Source organism: Rhinatrema bivittatum, chromosome 1, assembly GCF_901001135.1.
Source record: "Rhinatrema bivittatum chromosome 1, aRhiBiv1.1, whole genome shotgun sequence".
NCBI lineage: Eukaryota > Metazoa > Chordata > Amphibia > Gymnophiona > Rhinatrematidae > Rhinatrema > Rhinatrema bivittatum.
This window is the reverse complement of record NC_042615.1, coordinates 70813285-70834549: the sequence shown is the minus strand read 5'-3', so window position 1 is coordinate 70834549 and position 21265 is coordinate 70813285. Positions and strand designations below refer to the sequence as shown.

At 44.8% G+C, this 21265-nt stretch overlaps 1 protein-coding gene across 1 annotated transcript in view; it reads left to right on the top strand.

The window, feature by feature from the left end:
- Positions 1-1334: 1334 nt before the first annotated feature.
- The window catches only part of PPID (peptidylprolyl isomerase D), a 96833-nt gene continuing 76902 nt past the window's right edge, over positions 1335-21265 (top strand). Inside the window, exon 1 of the mRNA XM_029616638.1 lies at positions 1335-1529. Coding sequence (XP_029472498.1) covers positions 1445-1529 — 85 coding nt within the window. The 5' untranslated portion in view covers positions 1335-1444. The remainder of the gene's footprint in view (positions 1530-21265) is intronic.

The window sequence follows — 21265 nt, the reverse complement described above, 5'->3', positions numbered from 1 at the left end:
CTCAATTGACATTTCTTAATAGTCCTATTACAGATGCAGAAATTCTCTCAAATCACCAGGACCTGATGGTCTGACAGCTCATTTCTACAAGGTATTAGCTGCCTCAGTACAAGATAGTTTGAGGGAATTGTACACCGACATGATTCAACTGGGCCAGATGCCTGAGACATTATATATGGCACATATAGTGTTCTTCCCAAACCAGACCGCTATCCACAATTGGCTTCTTCATACTGCCCCATTTCTTTATTAAACATGGACATTAAAATGTATGCAAAATTATTAGTTAAAAGATTGGCAGATATCATGCCTTGTCTTGTTTCTCCTGGCCAGGCGGGCTTCGTCAAGGGTTGTCATTCTAGTATCAATATAAGAAGGCTTCATGTATTGTTGGATTTATGCAAACATGGCGCCTTGTAAACCCTGTTTTGATGGGTTTTGATGCAGAGAAAGCCTTTGACAGGGTCTCCTGGGATTTCCTGCTTATTTGGCTTCTTGAAATTTATAACGCAAGCAATTAAAGTGCTTTATGGTAATCCGATCACGAGGATATCGGTTAATGGTGTTCTTTCCGTACCGTTTTAGTTGTCCTGAGTGAGTGGGCTCCTCCAGGCACATGTTGTTTACCAAGGTATCCCTCTTTTGCCCTCATTTTTGTTTGCAGACAATATTCTTTTATTTAACCCATGGCTAAATGTTTACTTCCTAGGGTATTAGAAATGTTTGCAGAATATGGGGTTTTTTTTTCCAGACTTAAGCTAAACTTGAAAGAATCAGAAGTTTTAGATATTCTGGGGCAACTACATGAAATCTGGAGACCCTTGTCTCTGAGGTGGGACACATCTTGCATCAAATATTTAGAGGTTTATATTCACAAAGATCTCAGGTGGTATTCTGCTAAGGTACACACACACACACCCTCTCATACACACACACACACCCTCTCATATACACACTCACACACCCTCTCATACACACATACAGTGTGGATTTGTAACTTTAAACTCTTATTTATGTTGTTTACATATTTATCATGTAGTATCTGATTATGTTATTATCGATTGAATTTTATTATTGTACACCACTCAGGGTTTTCCAAACTGGATGGGTGAGGCGACATACAATTTTGTTTTAAATACAAAAATTAAGGCATCAGTGACAATCCAGTAGTTCTTTCCTCCAGATCCTTGTATTTGTTTGGAATGAGCCCCCTGTGCTTGCTTACATCAGTCCCTCTCTTCCATGTGTGTATGCACGAGCACAGACCGAAGCCTGCAGTCCCCACTCTCCTCCCCTCCCCAACGTCTTTATGCAGTCATTGTGCGCCTCCGCGGCGGATGTCCTGGTGTGCACGAGCGGAAGTCGGTCTGCTACCCCCAGAAGCCGGCTGACTCAGTAGAACTTCTCAGCACGTTGAGCCGCTGGCCACTGAGTAGGGAGAAAGATGGCGAACCCGGCCCCTCTCAACAAGCCTTCTAACCCTAGTAATCCCCGCGTATTCTTCAACGTGGAAATCGGCGGGGAGCGAGGTGAGCGGCGGGCAGAGGCCCCAGGCTGGCATTACGGCGTAATCACATTCGGAGAGCTATGGGGGAGGGGGCTTCTGCGCTCCATTCATTGGTAGCAGGTGGCGCGTGTGCGCGCTGTGCTCCTCTGGGCGGCAGCCCGGGCGTTGTATCACCTGTGCGCGACCGCTAGCGACAGGAGCTCGCGCGCTGCAGCCATTGGTGCCGCGGCAGGAGAGCGCGAGGCACAGGGATGTTCATGCTCGCTATTGATTGGTACGGCGGCCGCCAAAGTAGCGCTGGCTGTAGTGAATAAAAAATATGGATGGGGGCTGGAGTATAGATACATTTTCTTTACGCGCTATAAAAAGATTTAACTCCCGATGTTGTAAGCTAAATAGTAGACGCATCGAGAGTAAACACCAAAAAACTTACTAATCTGAAAGCGTGTGCATAAAAAATGCTTAGTGTACATAAAAACCTGATTTGAACACGTAAGCCATGTTTTCTGCGCACAAATTGTGTAATTTTGATATCCAAATGCTGACTATAGGACCTTGCTGTTCACCTCTATATAGACCAATACCACTCAATGGAATTTTGTGCTGCCGCTGAGCAGGAGTCAAACTTTCAGGCCAGTGTAGAAAGCTGAGCGTTAAAATCTGTGCTGAACATCAGCGCACAGTTTTCTAACGCATACACAGGCCAATACAATAAAGGTCGTGGGAGAGTGGGCGAGCACACAGGCCACTCTCCTGTGCGCGCGATTCAGGGGGGACAAACATGCAAATTAGGGCCCTTGGTAAAAAGAGGCGCTAGGGACACTAGCGCGTCCCTAGCGCCTCTTTTGACAGGAGCGGCGACTGTCGGCGAGTTTGACAGCCGGCGCTCAATTTTGCCGGCGTCGGTTCTCAAACCCGCTGACAGCCACGGGTTTGGAAACCGGACGCCGGCAAAATTGAGTGTCTGGTTTTCAAGCCGCGGGCCGATTTTAAAATTTTTTTTTAATTATTTTAAACTTTTGGGACCTACGACTTAATATCGCCATGATATTAAGTCGGAAGGTGTACAGAAAAGCATTTTTTACTGCTTTTCTGTACAGTTCCCTGGTGCCGGCAGAAATTAACGCCTACCTTTGGGTAAGCGCTAATTTCTGAAAGTAAAATGTGCGGCTTGGCTGCACATTTTACTTACTAAATCGTGCGGGAATAACTAATAGGGCCATCAACATACATTTGCATGTTGTGGGCACTATTAGTTTCGGGGGGGGGGGGGGTTATCACCCCTTACTGAATAAGGGGTAGAGCTAGTACGTCGAAAACGCGCGGCCAAACGCCCGAAAGGGGCGATGCAATATTTAAGGCCGATGAACAGGCCTATACAGATACGTTTAGTTCCTGTTTGGCCGTGCGTTTTAGACACGCTATTATTACCTCTTATACTGTAAGGAGTAATAGCGTGTGGAAAACGCGTGGCCAACCTCCCCAAAACTAATAGTGCTCATCACATCCAAATACATGTTGATGAGCCTATTAGTTAGTCACCCGAAAGACAGCACCGGTTAAGTGTACAGAAAAGCAGAAAAAACTGCTTTTCTGTACACTCTCAGACTTAGTACCATAGCGATATTAAGTCGGAGGCCCCAAAAATTAAAATTACCAAAACTTCTTTAAAAAAAAAAAAATCTGCCTACCAGCCCTTGGGTTGGAAAACGGATGCTCAATTTTGCTGGCGTCCATTTTCCGAACCCATGGCTGTCAGCGGGTTAAAAGACCGACGCCGGTAAAATTGAGCATTGGTTGTCGGACCCACTGACAGCCAACCCTAATGCTAATAAGGAGGCACTAGGGACGCGCTATTGTCCTTAGTGCCTCCTTTTTAGCGTGGTGCCTCATTTAAATAGAGAATCGTATGCCGGCTCTCCCGCACTTTTTATTGAATCTGCCTGTTTGTGTGCAGAGGTGTGCCTAGAATATTTGGCACCCCCCCAATATATAATTTTTAAATTCCTCTCCCCCGGAACCTACCTCCATCTCCTCCTGCTTCCTGGCACTGGCTTTTTCTGGCCACTGCCACCAGGCAGGCACGCCCTCCTCCTCTAGCTCCATGGGTTCAGCTGTGTCTGACTCATTAGTCTCAAAGTCTGCCAGCTGCTCACCTCCAGGCTCTCCCCACAGGTCAGGTGGTGATTCTAGGAACCTGGGACTTGTAGTTTTTCTCCCCTTCACCTGCTCCATCTGCTGTCCAGCTCTAGTATTACCTGCCGCCTTATAGTGTCTTGTCTGTCCCTGCCCCCGGCAGTGCTGCACTGCATCACAATATATATGTCCGGCGTAGGTGTTATGGTTATGAGGTGTTGGAGTGGATTCTTGGGTACTGCGGTGATGGCCACTCCCATGGGGAGGAGCCCCGTGAGGAACCACAGTACTAGGCTAGACTCTATACATGCAGACACAGAGAAGTTGTATTTATTGTACAGCTCGATGGTACTGCCCGGGGAGCGGGCAGCAGTGAAGGTAACCCAGAGAAGTAGTCCAGGGGTCCTCAGCAGAGGAGACCAGTCTCACACTCGATAGGCAGCGAGGCGTAGCAGGGACAGGTCCTGGATGTAGTCACAGAGTGCTGAAGGTGAGACAGACTTGAAAGGGTTAGTACTCACTGAAGCAGAAGCTGTATTGTTGAAGGTCCTGGCAGGCAGAAGTTGTTCAGTGGCAGGCACCAGAATAGGGAGAGCAGGCCCTCGAAGAGCGAGTACCCGGTATCCCACGATAGGTACCTGAAATAGAGCAGAAGGGCCCCTGAGGAGCGGGTACCCAGGTTAGTGAAGAATACCCCGAAGGGCAGAGAGAGCTTCCTGCAGCAGCTGGGAAGCGTCAAAGAAGCTTAGACCGGAGGCAATCCAATCCTTGCTAACCCAGTTTGTTAGCAAATGAAGGGCAAGCTAAATACCAGGATGTGATGACGTCACTCGGAGGGGACGCCCCCGAGGTTCCCGCCATGACGTGAATAAAGACGTGGGTGGCGTGCGTGTGCGCACCCTAGGAGGCCCTCAGGAAAATCATGGCAAGCAGTGTCGCCGTTGCCGATCCGGGGACACCGGAGAGAGCGGCATGAAGACGCGGCAGCATCCATCTTCCCAAGGCTTGAGGAGAGAGAAAGAAGAAAGGTGAGGCACAGAGGTTGAAGCCGTCTGAGACCGGACACAACAGGTGTAAATCACAGAAGCGGCAAAAAGCTTAAATGCAACTTCTGATCTTCTTGATCTATTTCTTAAATCTCTCAATGTACTTAGAGTGGATTTTTTAGTTGATCCTAAACGGAGAGGGATTCTCCTAAATAATACTATAAACGTACTCTCTTATTATGTCACTGAGTCTCTGAATCAATGTTGATAAGTTTCTTACGGGCCGATACAGTAAGGTGCGGTAGAAAGAGGTGCGTTAGTGCCCGGCGCACCCGCGTTTGCCGCACGCACAGTTCGGATCACCTACCGCTCGATACTGTATTTAAATGGCAGGCAAATGCAAGCCGCGTCCATGAAGCGCAATCCATTTTATCCTGTATAGCGCATGCACACACGGCGTGTGTGCATGCGCTGCCTAGAGCACCCATATTGGACCTATAGGTGTGCACGTATTCACCTTCGCCGGCGGGGCTGCTGAAGCCGCTCTCTCTCGCCGCCCTTCTACTTCTACAGCTGCTGCTGGGGGCTTGCGTGGCCGCGGCCAGGGCAGGTGAGCGGGGGCTGGGGAAAGTTTGGGACTGTGAAATTTCATCTCTCTCTGCTTGGGCTTGGATTGGATTGGGTTGGTTTGGTTTGGGACTGGGCGGTTAAATTTCGTCTCTCTCTGCTGGGGCTTGGATTAGGTTGGTTTGGTTTGGGACTGGGCGGCTAAGTGCGAGAAGCATTTTTTTTTTCTGTGGATTGGGTTGGTTTGGGACTGGACGGCTAAGTGTGAGAAGCATTTTTTTTCTGTGGATTGGGTTGGTTTGGGACTGGGCGGCTAAGTTCACCACACTAACGCAAGGGTCAGGGTAGGCGGTAAATTAGTATAAGGGAATTTGCATGTATCACAAATACTTTGCTTGTAGTAACCACTTGAAGATATTTATTTAAAATATTTATAACTTTCATATTCATAATATTAAGCAGGTAACAAAGTAACATACAAAAATAATGTTTACAACCAAATAGCATATAAACTATATTATAGATGTATTAAAAATTAAGATGCAGTATGAAATAAACAAATAAAATGAGAACTAAATTAACGGATAAAGTTGTCACAGGAGACTTGCTACAAGCCCGGCAGGCCTGGACATGTGTGCTTTGCTGGGGCGTGGCTGGTACATTATGGGGCCTAGGTATATAAGGGTTTACTTGAGCTTAGGCGGCAAGATAGCAGGTTAAAAAGGCGATAGTCGGGGCGCACTTTACTGTATGAGAGGGAATAGCTAATCGGATCGTTTACATACATATACATGCCACGGGCGGAAAGGGATACGTGTCTAGATAAAGAAGCGGTAAGGATCTGTAAAAACAGATAGTGAATCGCGGGTTAGACTTACGCAGCGAAATTGTGAGTACACAGCGGGTTAGAAACGGGGTTACTGCAGTCGCGCTTTACTGTATCGGCCTGTTAGTAATTCTCAATATATTTGAAAAGAACAATTCATTGCATTAATCCAAAGTAAGGAGAAACTCTCTTAAACGTTTGCATCTGTCCTTGCTCTCTGTTTGCGCCCTGTCTCTCAATATACTTAAAGAAGGTGGCTTGTTACATTAATTCCAAACGGAGAAAAGGCTCTCCTATATACTCACTGTACGTAGCCACACTTTCTTAAGAACATAAGAAATTGCCATACTGGGTCAGACCAAGGGTCCATCAAGCCCAACATCCTGTTTCCAACAGTGGCCAATCCAGGCTACAAGTACCTGGCAACTATCCAAAAAGTAAGCATATCCCATGCTACTGATGCTAGTAATAGCAGTGACTATTTTCTAAGTCAACTTGATTAATAGCAGGTAATGGACTTATCCAAACCATTTTTACACTAACTGCACTAACCACATCCTCTGGCAACAAATTCCAGAGATTTATTGTGCGTTGAGTGAAAAAGAATTTTCTCCGATTAGTCTTAAATGTGCTACTTGCTAACTTCATGGAATGCCCCCTAGTCCTTCTATTATTCGAAAGTGTAAATAACCGAGTCACATCTACTCGTTCAAGACCTCTCATGATCTTAAAGACCTCTATGATATCCCCCCTCAGCCGTCTCTTCTCCAAGCTGAACAGCCCTAACCTCTTCAGCCTTTCCTCATAGGGGAGCTGTTCCATCCCCTTTATCATTTTGGTTGCCCTTCTCTGTACCTTCTCCATTGCAACTATATCTTTTTTGAGATACGGCGACCAGAATTGTACACAGTATTCAAGGTTTGGTCTCACCATGGAGCGATATAGAGGCAGTATGACATTTTCCGTTTTATTAACCATTCCCTTCCTAATAATTCCTAACATTTTATTTGCTTTTTTGACTGCTGCAGCACACTGAGCTGACGATTTCAATGTATTATCTACTATGACGCCTAGATCTCTTTCTTGGGTGGTAGCTCCTAATATGGAACCTAACATCGTGTAACTACAGCTAGGGTTATTTTTCCCTATATGCAACACCTTGCACTTGTCCACATTAAATTTCATCTGCCATTTGGATGCCCAATCTTCCAGTCTTGCAAGGTCCTCCTGTAATGTATCACAGTCTGCTTGTGATTTAACTACTCTGAATAATTTTGTATCATCTGCAAATTTGATAACGTCACTCATCGTATTCCTTTCCAGATCATTGATCTCTGATTAGTTTTAAATGTGCTACATGCTAACTTCTTGTTGCGCCCTGTCTCCTATTTCTTTTTCTTGTAATTCTTTTAAAGAATAATCTATTTCTTCTTTTAGCTGTATAGACATTGTTTGTGCTTTTTCTATTATGAGAATCATTAAGTCCAAGGAACATTTTGTTGGGCGCCCTATCCGCATCTGGCCCACGCACGTCCTGCTTCGGAGACCCAGGCCGCCAAGCTGTAGCCAGCCAAAATCTACTCCACCTCCGTTAAGGGTCACGGACCCTCTCTGAGTATACGGTGGAGTTCAGGACCATGGCTACTGAGCTTGGGTGGCAAGAAGATTGTCTGCAAGCCATCTTCCTAGATGGACTCTCCAGCGCTCTTCGGCAGTCCGGTCCATCCAGAAAACTGCAAAGCCTGAGCCTGGCGGGGGTCCTGAGCTTAGGAGCTACTATCACCGGCCCCCAACTCCTGCTTCCAGCCTCTCTGGGCATCGAGGCCCACTCCTTCACCACCACTGCTCTTGTCGATACAGGAGCAAGTGGCAGCTTCATCATGGATGACATTGTCAAGCTTCAGAACATTCCTCTTCAGCCATTAGATGTGAACCTCCGCATTGCCTCCATTCAAGGAGAACATCTTCCAGGGCTCATCACCCATCGAACAGTGGCTGTCCGTCTTACTGTGGGCACTCTGCACGAGGAGGAGATGTCCTTCTATGTGTTAAAACGTTCTACGCATCCAGTCATCCTGGGACTGCCCTGGCTCCAAGTCCACGAACCCCAGTTCGATTGGCATTCCCTGCAGTTGTTACAGTGGGGTTCCAAATGCCAGAAGACATGTCTATGCCAAGTATCTCCAGTAGACTCTGTCTTGAAGTCTACCACTGTATCTGGTTTGCCTACTCAGTATGTTGAGTTCGAAGATGTCTTCTCGAAGCAGAAGTCGGATACCTTGCCTCCGTTACGCAAGTTCAATTACTCCATAGAACGTCTGCCGGGCACGACGCCTCCCAAGGGCAGAACTTATCCATTGTCTCATCCAGAAACCCTAGCCATGCCTGAGTATAGCAAAGAGACCTTAGAGAGATCCAAGATGGCTGCACGTCGCGAGTAGGAATGGAGAGTTGCCCTGCTACTAGCGCGAAATTCACTGTTTTCCTCTACTCGAAATGCCTCCAAAAAGGAAGGAGAAAATTAGGGTATACCCTTCTACACCCCCCACCATCATCAGCTATGCAGCAGGAAATTATCCGGTTCCTTACTTCAGCTTTAGAAACCCCAGGAGTCGAGGAGCCCTTGGTGCAGGGAACGGAGAGAGAAGTTTCAGCACCGGAGGAGACAACACTGAGCCCAGATCTAAGGCCAGCACCGATTCAAAGATCAGGGTCATTGTTTCAACCCGACACGTTGAATGAAGGAACCTCTTCCGGGTTGTCTGCAGTGATTCCAACTTTGACCGCAGCCTCTCAGGCATTACCAGCATTTGCGGTCCCCTCGGGTGAGATGATCAACGCGGAAACATCAAGACTCAGACTCAAAGAAGGGGCAGTTGGGGTAAGTCCTAATGGTATTACCCTGCAATTACCACTAGTATCTACCCCAGAATTAAAGCCCCTAATGATTCCTGAACGCCCTGAGGTCGTCACCATGACCGCTTTATGGGACTTAATGGTAGGGGTAGCAACTAAGGTGAACAATTTGAATGCGAAAGTGAAGAGTTTGGCTCGCCAAAATACTCACACTTCATATGATGTCCAAAGGAAAATTGAACAGATTACTAAGAAAGTTGCGACTTTGGAGGAAAAGGAGCGAGAGAACTTAAAATTTAAAGCTGCAGTTGTTAAAGATAAATAATTTTTAGCCAGAAGAGTGGAACCTCTTGAAAATGCTTCTAGACATTTAAATATCAGGATCCTAAATTTTCCCCGTGTTTTGGGTGAAATTCCCTGTTTCCTTGAAAAGATTTTTGCAAGAGGTTCTTGGTTTCGAAGAAGGTAATTTACCTGCAATAAATAAATGTTATTTCCTGCCTAAAGTTGCTTCAACAACAAACAGAATTAACCTTCAAGATAATTTGACTGAAATATTAGAAAGTTCAAGAATAGAAGTATTAGATAGAGCTACTCTATTGGTTTCTTTGATATCCCTGGCAGATGTTCAAATAATAATGAAAAACTATTTTAGGAAGTTCCTGACCTCTTTTCTCAATGAAAATGTAAAAATGTTTCCAGACCTCTCCTCGATAACACAAGAGAGGCGCAGGGGTTTCTTCGCCCTGCGCCAAGAAACAATCTTGTTGGGGTATTACTTCATGTTAAAATTCACATGTAAATGTGTGTTAAAGAGGGGAGCTGAGGTAAATGTATTTTTTTTACTGTTAAACAATTGAAATCCTTTCTGCAATTAAAAACTCCTATCACTTCTCCCATAAATATGTAACAAATAAGCAATAGCTGATAGACGTGCAGCATTTATTTAGTTTAAAATTGTTGTTACTTATAACTATCTCTCTATAATTTCGGATCCAATTTGAAAACACTATATTGATTTATGGATTAAGAAAGGAAGGAATGGAATAATGTAATAGAAAATCTATCACTCCTTTCTGTGTTTTCTATATTTGCAAAATTTAGTTTTTGTAATGTAAAAATTGATAGATAAAGAATTAAAAAAAAAAAGAACTTAGAGAAAGGGTTCATTCGTCCCTCTGATTCTCCCGCTGGAGTGGGCTTTTTCTGCATCAAGAAAAAGGACGGCAGTTTATTATTATTATTATTATTATTATTATTATTTATAAAGTTTTATATACTGACGCTCATCAAAGATATCACGTCGGTGTACAGTGAACAGGAACTTACGCCAGAGCGTTATACAATTAACAAAGGTAAGTATATTAATATTTGAACATAAAACAATTAGAAACTTTTAAAAAAGAACTATCATTTAGTTGTAACTTAACGGAGCTGAATTAAAAGTACTAGAGAGTAAAGGGTTCAAGGGGAATAGGTAAAGGCTAAGGGAAAGGGTTAGGAGGAGATGGAGTTCTTAGTTAGAGGTGGTAAGAGGAAAAAGATAGCGCTTCGAATGCGATTAAGAGCAATTATATGGTAGGGTATTTATAGTAGGAGCAGAAAATGGGGAAATTAGAGATGGTATATAGGTAGGGGGTGTCGGGTAGATAGGGCAGGGCAGGTAAAGGAGAGGAAGGACATATATATTTCAAGTATAGGCATGTGTGAATAACCATGTCTTGAGTTTATGCCCTTGTATTGACTACAGAGGGCTCAACGCCATAAATCGCAAACACCGATACCCCTGCCCCTTATCAGTGAGCTGTTTGACTGCCTTCAAGGGGCACGGATCTTCACCAAGTTGGATCTGAGGGTTGCGTACAATCTGGTACGCATCCAACGTGAAGATATCTGGAAAACCGCATTCAACATGAGGGATGGTCACTATGAATATACCGTGATGCCCTTTGGGCTATGCAGTATTCCAGCGGTCTTTCAACGCCTTATGAACGAAATACTCCGAGACCTCTTGTACTCATTCGTAGTTGTATATCTTGACGACATCCTGATCTTTTCCAAAGACCTTGAATCCCATCGAGATGATGTTCGGATCATCCTCCAATGTCTAAGAGAAAATCATCTCTATGCCAAGTTAGAAAAGTGCCTCTTCGAGTGAAATTGCTTACCCTTCCTAGAGTACATCATATCTGATCGAGGTTTCTCCATGGATCCAGATAAAGTCCAGGGGATCCGAGACTGGCCCCAGCCAGTAGGCCTACGGGCCTTACAGTGTTTCCTTGTCTTTACTAATTATTAAAGGAGCTTCATTGCCAATTATTCTTCCCTAGCTGCTCCACTCACCACCATGACCAAGAAAGGGGCTAACACTCGTGTGTGGACTCCCAAAGCACAAGCTGCCTTTCAGACGCTAAAAGAAGTTTTCTGTTCTGGTCCTTGTCTACAGCATCCAGACCCAAGACGTCCATTCATCGTCGAAGTCGACGCCTCTGCAATTGGAGCAGGAGCCGTCTTAAGTCAGTTTTCTCCAAAGGGTAAATTGATACCTTGTTCATTCTACTCACACAAGTTCTTTCCTACAGAGCAGCACTACACTGTTGGTGACCGAGAATCTCGCTGTCAAGTTGGCGGTCCAAGAGTGGCGCCCCTGGTTGGAAGGGGCACAACATAAATTTAACATTTTCACTGACCATAAGAATCTTGAACACCTTAAAGAAGCTCAACTCTTGAATCCTAGACAGGCCCGATGGGCGCTCTTCTTTGATTGGTTCAATTTCGTTCTACATTATTGCCCAGCTTCCAAGAACCTTCTTGCTGATGCGCTATCAAGATCCTTCGAACCAGAGGATGTTCCTGATGTTCCCAGACACATCATAGATCCTGCCTGCGTATCCCTAGCCTGTGACCACCACAGTTCTAGTGGGGAAAACCGTCGTTCCACGTAGATTACGTGAACAAGTTCTGAAATGGGCCCATGATTCCAAGTTGGCAGGACACCCGGGTCGTACCAGGACCCTAGAGATGCTGCGAAGATATTACTGGTGGCCCAACATGGTGCAAGACTCTCATAACTATGTAGATTCATGTCCCGTCTGCGTCCAACAGAAGCCACCTACCAGACAGCCTTGGGGCCTATTCCAACCGCTTCTAGCACCTACCGAGCCATGGTCCAGCATCTCAACGGACTTCATCGCAAATCTGCCTCTGTCCCAGAACAATACCGTAATCTGGGTCATCATCGACCATTTTTCGAAAATGGGTTACTTTATTCCCTTGCCGGGCCTCCCATCGGCCCCAGAGTTGCCAAGTTGTTCCTAAAGCACATTTTCCGTCTCCATGGACTTACAAAGGAAATTATATCCGACCGAGGACCACAGTTTGCCGCCAGGTACTGGCGCTCCCTATGCAAAACGTTTAACATCGCCTTGAATTTCACATCAGCCTATCATCCATAGGCCAATGGTCAAGCTGAAAGGACCAACCGGACCTTGAAAACATTCCTTCATTCCTACGTGAATGACCAGTAGGACAACTGGTCTGATTTTCTACCCTGGGATGAGTTGTCACATAATACCTACATCACTGCTGCCACCAATGTATCTCCGTTCTCCTTGGTATTCGGATGACAACCTCGGCTGCCACTTCCAGTTCCTCTGACTGTTCCTTCTCCAGCTGCACAATTCATGGCCCAAGTGTGGAATCAAGTCAAAGAACGCCTTACCCAGGCTGCTGAGTGCTCAGAGTGTACCTCTGATGCCCATAGACATCCCGCTCCACTCTTCCGTCCTAGTCAGAAGGTGTGGTTAAGCACCCGACCCATAAGGTTGAGACTTCCTTCTCATCGCCTGGCTCCCAAGTACATCGGCCCTTTTCCAGTGCTTCGAAGAGTGGGAGCAGTGTCTTATCAGCTCCAGCTGCCTCATGCCATGGGTATCCACAACACATCCCATGTCTCTCTGTTGAAGCCTTTGGTCCTCTCCTGGCCCTCTTATAATCCTTCACCTCCACGGATCTCTGCCAAACCAGACTCATCACTCCAGGTAAGAGAGGTCCTCGACGTCGAGGTAGATGGGAATACCTCTTAGCCTGGGAGGGTTATGGGACCGAGGAGAACTCATGGGAACCCTCCCACAACATTCTCGACAAAGAGCTCCTCAGGACTTTCCATAGGACCTTTCCTGAAAAGCCACGGCCGCGTAGAGGGAGGCCTAGAAGGGGGGGGGGGGGGGGTACTGTTGCGCACCTCATCCGCGTCCGGCCTGCGCACAGGCCTGCTCACCTCGCTAGCTCCTCTGCAGGTCATGGGTCGGCCTCCCCAGCGGCAGCCGCTAGCTCCTCCAGGCCTTGATGTCCTGCGGCGGCGGTTGCTGGGCCTTCAACTGCGCACCAGGCCTCACGCCGGAGTTCGGCGTCTCCAGTGGCATTGGCCACGCCCCTACGTGCGCGGACCACTTGGCCTGTCGTAGGGCCAGGGGCGGGTCCTAGCTCCGCTGCGTGCCCTGATTGATCGAACGATATAAGGAAGTCCCTGCCTGCACTTCCTTGCCTTGGCAATCGGGTCGGCACTGTAAGTGTACTAGTTTGCCTCCGCTTTCATAGTCTTGTTTCACTCTTGTTCCAGCATCCTTCTGTTCCAGCGTCCTTCTGTTCTGTCTCCCCAGGTAGTACCCTCTGACTGTGTTTCTGGTACTGACCTCGGCCTGCTCCTTGACCATTCTGTCTGCTGCCTGGATCTTGACCTCTGCCTGCCTTGTGACCTCATCTGACCTCCGGAACCTGACCCCTGCCTCGTTGACTACTCCTCGGACTGATACTCTGATTCTGACCTTGGCTTCCATTGACCTAGTCTCCTGATTCTGGCTCTGTCCCTTGCATGGTCATCGCCTATGCTGTTCTGGTCTTCCTTGCTCCTCCAGACCTACAGCCAAGAGTCCGACTGCGCTCCCTTTCTGTCCGTGGGCACGCCTCTCTACTACCTCTCCAGGAGACCCTGCGAGGCCCACCTAATTCCAAGCGGCTCGGGTCCCTACGGGCTCCACCCAGGGGGACCGCAGGCTTCCAGTGGTGAAGCTCATCCTAGCTTCGGTCTCCTCCAGTGCTCCGCCCCATGGGGGCAGGAGCTTCCTGGTCTCTACCAGGGAGCCGTTCTCCACTGCTCCAGGTCAAGGGTCCACCTCCAAGCGCAACACATTTATTAAGTATCTTATTCCAATTTTGTACAAATTTGGTGTCTTCGTTATATAACCTTGGTTTGTTTTGGGATTTTTTAGGAATAAAATCCGAACAAGTTGCTCTTCAGAATGGGGTCCCTCAAGTATCCTCCTTATCAGCCACATTATCTAATTTATATATATTTCTGTTTTGCAAACTTTTAGCAAACCTAGATGCTGATTATCGGCTATATGCCAATGACATACAATTTTTTTGTCCCCAATAACATCAAGTATTCCGGAAGCACTTAAGGTCACTTTATGCCTGCAAACGATTAAGACCTGGTTATCTGAGAAATTAATCTTGAATCAAGCAAAATAGAAATTCTGTTTATTGAGTCTCCCCACAGGAGTCCCTCTTTTACCTTCGATGGTCAGAATATAACAATCTCTAGAAAGTTACGGAATCTAGAGGTGATTATGAATGCTACCCTTTCTTTTAAACCTCAAGTATAAATGCTAGTTAGTAATTGTTTTTAAAGACTTCAATGCTGGTGCTGCTGCTGCTACTACAACTAAAGTCATATCTCTGAGCTAGACTTTAAGACGGTGATGCATGCTCCAGTCCTTGCTTTCTAGATTACTGAAATGCTTTATACATTGGATTGCCTGAGTCTACTTTAAAAGCATTGCAGTTAGTACAAACTGCTGCTACTAGGATCGTCATTGGTACAAATATTCATGAACACATTTCTCCTGTATTAGCTGGATTACACTGGTTACTGCTAAAATTATTCTTTTGGTCTTTAAAACAATTCATGGCATTGCATCCGTCTGTTTTAACACTGTTAAAGATTTATCAGCCAACTCGATTATTAAGGTCTTCCTCTCATGGTGCCATCAGTTAAACAGATATGCTTGGCCGAGTCTAGGGTCTGTTTATTATAGGTGGCAGGACCATGCCTATGGAATGAGCTCCAGATTTTGGAAGGTGTTAACAGCACACCTCTTTCAACAGGCTTATGGATGGAGGACTTTATTTGCAAGTTTGCTCCTCCCAAGCAATGCCAGTCAGGTTGTCATCTGATAAGTATGATCGAGGGAGTTTTATGTATATGTTGTTAGAAGGGATGTTGGCCAACTTTTTAAGATGTGCTTACATTTTGGAATTAACAGCACGAGATAAATGTAAGTCATATAAATGAAGTATGGAAATCCAGGTTCCTAGCGGTAGCCAGGACTCGCTCTTCTCTCTTCACTCGACCTCTTACATCAGCAATAAAACACAGACTCCAGTTTCGGATCAAACAGGCCGTAGCTTTATTAACAATACCTCCAGGTGCCTGAGCTCAAGTAAACCCTTATATACCTAGGCCCCATAATGTACCAGCCACGCCCCAGCAAAGCACACATGTCCAGGCCTGCCGGGCTTGTAGCAAGTCTCCTGTGACAACTTTATCCGTTAATTTAGTTCTCATTTTATTTGTTTATTTCATACTGCATCTTAATTTTTAATACATCTATAATATAGTTTATATGCTATTTGGTTGTTAACATTATTTTTGTATGTTACTTTGTTACCTGCTTAATATTATGAATATGAAAGTTATAAATATTTTAAATAAATATCTTCAAGTGGTTACTACAAGCAAAGTATTTGTGATACATGCAAATTCCCTTATACATATTAAAGATATGTTACCAACTTGAAAGATGAGCCTAGAATTAGAATGGAATTCAGGCATTACTGCACCTCTGACCTTATTAAACTTCTGCTTTCTTTTCAGTACTTTTCCACAGTAAGCTTCCAGTGCTAGCCATTTCATCTCATACTGTTTGCATTTGGAATATGATACATTCAATACCAAGCTAAAATGTAATAACACACACACACACACACACACACACACACACACACTCTTCAAAACCAGGCTATTTGATCTGCCCAAAGCTGAGAGCAATGCTGAATGTTTATTTACTGCAGGGGAGAGGAAACCCAACTCTCCAGAGTGATGTTGGTTTCTGTTTGTCTCTGGGGCACTATATTCATAGGTGTGACTTTGCAAAGTGCCCTGTAGTATAATACCACTATGACATTCACCAAGCTGAGGCTGTACAAAGTGTAGAACCCAGGTTCCTGCAGTTCAAGGGCTAACCCAGTGGTAAGAATAAGACACCACAAATTTGCTGAAGGAACAGACACCAAACATGGTGAGGGGTGCTAGTTAACCAAGCTCCACTAATTACCAATTATCTCAGAGCTTGGAAATCTCTGTAATAGCACTGTTCAATGACCTATGGGCTACACAATGACCCTTCTGTACGAGGGCAAGAAATGTGGTTGCCCTATAGAATAGCTCAAATGGTTTTGCTACTGGCTGCTTTTGGGCATATTTCATCTTACTACATTATCCTTAATTTAGCAGCCGAGGTTTATTTATTTATTTAAAGTATTTTATATACCGTTTTAACAAAGCAAATTGACCAAAACGGTTTACAATAATGATAATAAATAAAAATTAAAAAATTATAATTTAAATAAAACCACTGTATTTCGTAATCCTTAAATGTTTAGAAATAATTAAAAGTAAAACAAAATAAAAATTCAGTTGGAGAAAAATACAATAATTCGTGATAAATAAAAATTCAAATGTCAACTATGCAAATAAGATACCTCTAAATACTTAATTATTAATTAAAAACAAGAAACAGGTAGAATAACAGGAATCAAGGAAAGAAAAAACTTAACATAACATTTTAAGCAAATAGCCTATAGAAACTTAGCCATTGTCTACTGATTGACTATCTTGGTGCTTCAGCTTTCAGCTCTATATTTTCAAAGGCTTCTTTGAATAAATAAGTTTTTAGTAGAGATGTGAATCGTATGCCCGATCGTTTCTGCTTTCGGTTTCGTGTGGCCGCGGGAAAATCTCGTATTCCCGCGGATCAGCATTTTTTTTTTCCATGAAAAATAGTTTTTGGCTTAGTGCACGAAAATTCGGGGAAAGTGCGATCGTTTTATCAGTTTCTTGATACATGACGAATTAGGAAATATCGTACGATATTTCCATTCGTCACAGAAACGATGCATATCCCTAGTTTTTAGTGTTTTCTTGAAATCATTCCTATTTGATATTTGTCTTAGGGCATTTGGTAAAGATGGGACTTGCCACTGAAAAGGCTCTTTGCCTTGTGACATTTAATGTCACACAGAAAGTATCTCTAACAGGTTCTTAGTAGCAGATCTAAGCTCTCTCTGTGGTTTATATACTCTCAAAGTTGTACATAGATAGAATCAGAACTGTTTAGTAAAGTGTGTATTATCACAATTTTATAAAAGATTCTAAATTTGACTGGCAGCCAATGCAACTTGTATAAGATAGGAGTGATGTGCTGTTTCATTGCAGTACCAGTAAGGACCCTCGCGGCTGAATTCTTAGTTAAGTTAGTTACGTATGAGCTCATGGAGATATAAGCAGCTCCACACTAACATAAGAGAGAATCTTAATCAGGCTGATGCAATATAATGCATTAAAAATGCGTTTTTACGTGCGTCCCAAGCTCCTTATGCAAAAGGGGATTAGCACATCCAAAATGTGCGTCCTAACCAATGTGTAGCTAAATTCATGAGGGTATTGATGAGGGTATTAGCTGTTACCTCGATGCAAAAAAAAAAAAAAGTGTGTGCCCAACATGCACATTTTTACTCTGGAAAATTAACGCCTGCCCCAGAGCAGGCGTTAATTCTTGATGAACCCCTAAAGTTAACAGAAAAGCAGAAAATACTGCTTTTTTTGTTCCTTTTTTTCGGTTCCTCTGACTTAATATCGTGGTGATGTTAAGTCGGAGGAACAGAAAAAAGGAAAAAAATGTTAAAAGAAAAAAAGTCACCACTGGTCGGGCTAGGAAAATGGACGCTCAATTAATGATCTTCCATTTTCCTAACCTGTGGCTGTGCACAGATGCTCCTCCTCTGCCGAGGAGGCGCTAGGGGTGCACAATTTCCCCTAGCACCTCCTTTTTACCGCAGCAGCGCATTTAAAAATTACATCGAGCACCCCGGCGAGGTGCATCAGCATGCGTTAGGAGAGCAGGCGCTCAATCATGAGCGCCTGTTTTCCGCACCCCAATATTGCCTCGGCCTGAAAGTATTTAGAACTATTCTTAACAAAAATAAACAAATCAAAAGGAAGCCAGTTTATCTCAGTTGTTAACAGACTTACTTATCCTACAGCTGCAAGAGCTAATTTGCTTTAGAGAATGCTGCAGCTGAGCTACCGACCACTCTGGTGGTGGCGGCTGGCGATCTCTGCCCTTAAGAAGCGAATGAGCAGTTTGCAACCATGCATTGTTACAGGCTCAATTCACACTTGTTTAAATGAACTTGGAATACAGATGGGAGCTGAGAATGTTCTAGCTGTGAAGTCAAGCAGGTGCCCAGCTCTGCAGATGCCTTCTGCCTCAAGGAAAAGCTATCAGAGTATCTCTAAGGTGAAAAACTATCATTCAGTCCATCAAGCTAGTCCAAAGCAATCAAAAGTAGAGCTGTTTTTCTGATCCAGGGCAGAGACAGCAAGATCGGAATAGTGCAGGACTATCAGGGGAGCTGAACCTCCCTTTCCCTTTGGGGGCATGCTAGGGGCCAACCCCAGGATAATATCTGGGAAAAGCCCCCCCCCCTCCACACCCTACCAAAAGGCCCAGGAGGGCTAATAGGTTACCTGGCAGAGAACTCTTGCTCCAGAGTTTGAAGTTAATGTACAAAGCTTATCTAGCTGTGCAGGGGCCTATGTATTCTAGTATCTCTGGTTCCTATGGCTTAACATTCACTCCCCCCACCCCCCCTTTCCAGGGACAGCCGCCAAGAGAAAATCCTGAGCACCCCTTTAAGGTGACTGTTCTGGATCAGGCAGACATCCGAGTTTGCCATCCAGGCAGCTAAACTTTCTCTCCAATCAGTCCTCAAGACAAAGATTCTTTAAGTTTGAAATTATTTATTGTACAGGTAAATTCTACTTACAATTGTTGCATCTCAAACGCAAGCCCCAAGGCAAGGATCTTTGGTAACTGGAGACAGGGTAGCAGGAGGGAGAAGGAGGTCGATTTAGTCTTCAGAAGAAGGCAGTAAGAAAGAAGGTAAAAAACCCAATTGTTTCACAGGGTTTTACAGAGCGCTGCTGGCTCAGAAGCAAGCATGGGCAAGACTGAGCTCTCGTCGAGACCTGCTAAAGGAAACGCCTCCACAAGCTGGGGGCAGGGGGGCAAGGTCCAATGGCAGCGAGCCTAAGAACCATGTGATGCAGGGGGAGCAAGAAGTGCCGTCCTTTGAGCCTAAAAGGCACCTAGGAAGACTCAAGTTAGATTGAGGGGCATTCAAGCTCTTCTGATAGTGAGAGAAAGTGGAGGGGGGGAGGGAGCTTCTCTTAAGGGCAAAGGCTCCTATTAAAGGCAAAGGCTCACAGATTTTTATCATGGGTTACAAATAATGTTTCAGTATCAAGGCTCCTCAGAAAGGAGGACTACACCAAACAAAGCCAAACTACAGTATATATAGATACAAACATGTACCCACTGCTGGGGACAGAACAGTGACTTTCAAACCCCAGGCCTCCAGGCCACACTAATGGAGCAAGGAGGCAATAGCATTGGCCTATCCTATTATCAGGATAGTAGGCCCCGTTAGTGCTCCGGCTCTTTCTGCAAGGGCACAGACCTCATCCTGGGCAAAGGCAATTCAGCTTCTCTGGAAGAAACGGGCAAGGCAGTGGCGTGGTCATCCTTCTACCTTTTTGAACACTATAAATTGGTCGCACAATACAGGTCAGTCGCTGCCTTTGAGGCAAGGATTGGTAAGACAGCCCCATCTTCTCCCACCCCAGCAAGGGGAAGTTTTGGTAACCCCCAAATGTAATGATTGGTCTGGCAAGATGACAAGGAAGGTGAAATTATACTTACCTGATACTTTTCTTTCCTTGAATCCTGCTAGACCAGTCAGGATCCTGCCCAAGAATACAAAGGTGAGAAGAATCACTGGGATAATGGGCAATATGTGAGATATGCCTGGCTGCACTTGCCTTTTTCCTCCTCTTTCTGACTTAAACTCGTCATGCTTTTTGACTCACTCAGAGTTGTCCCTAGTACCCATTAGGATGTATTGTAAGAAAGTGACATTAAAAGGGGATATCTTGTGGTTGCAGTGTTTAGGTAGTAGGCTACTGATATTGGGCCAGGACCACATCTCCTTTATGCCTCAGTGTGAGGTCATGAAAAAGGTGTGTCCTCTGTCTCCCTCAACTGTGGAGAAGGGAAATTCCAAACAAAATGACTGGTAAAGCATGATTCAAAGAGAGAAAATTTATCAGGTAGGTATCATTTCACCTTTTTGCAGATTGTGGATTTATTTTTGTTGTACATTATTTTCTTTCCTTTCCTAAGACCATTTAGAGTTTTGTGATTGCTATATTTACATAACCAGAGATGATGTCTGGCATTTAATTCAGTTGATGAAATTTCCTAAATTGTTTATTTCCACATCTGCATCAATTTTTCCCCAGCCTGGCATTAAAGTAATCAACTATTAAAACTTGTACTTCTGGGTGATTAACAGGGTCATTCTTCAAATCACAATGGGCTGTTATTGTGTAAATGAGAGAGAGGGGAGGAGTTTGGGCGGGGTTTAAAAAATGTAGGGCCCGATAGCACTGCGGCTGATAAGGTTTTTTACATTATCGCTGGCAGTACCGCCGGAAATAACTATACCATTGTAGTGGAAGTACAGGAGCGAAAGTGTGCAGCGTGCCCGCAACTGTGGTGGGCGAAAATGCACCACCGCGATGCAGCCAGCTGCTCAATATCGACCCCCCCCCCCCCCACCGCCCCCCCTTTTTTTTTTTTTTTTTTTTTTACAATGGCTCATCATCCTGCAATATTTATAGTGGAATGATTAATCCAGGGGTTAGTTTGTTGAATTTTAAGAATGAAAAAATCCCCATTAGTGTCCTGTTGGTCAGCTGCTCATGGTTGGGATATGTCCATTTACGATTGTAATTGACTCAAAATCCATTTTTAAAAAAATGTTGTGCAGTGTGATGCTATCTCAGAGATTCAGTTGTGAAAACTAGGCGGTATTAACCCCTCTAAATGACACATGATTCTTTGCTCCTCTTGTTAGGGGGAGAGACAGGTATAGCCAGAAGTGGAAAGTTATTTAGAAAACTTGGGTGTCACCCCAAGGATC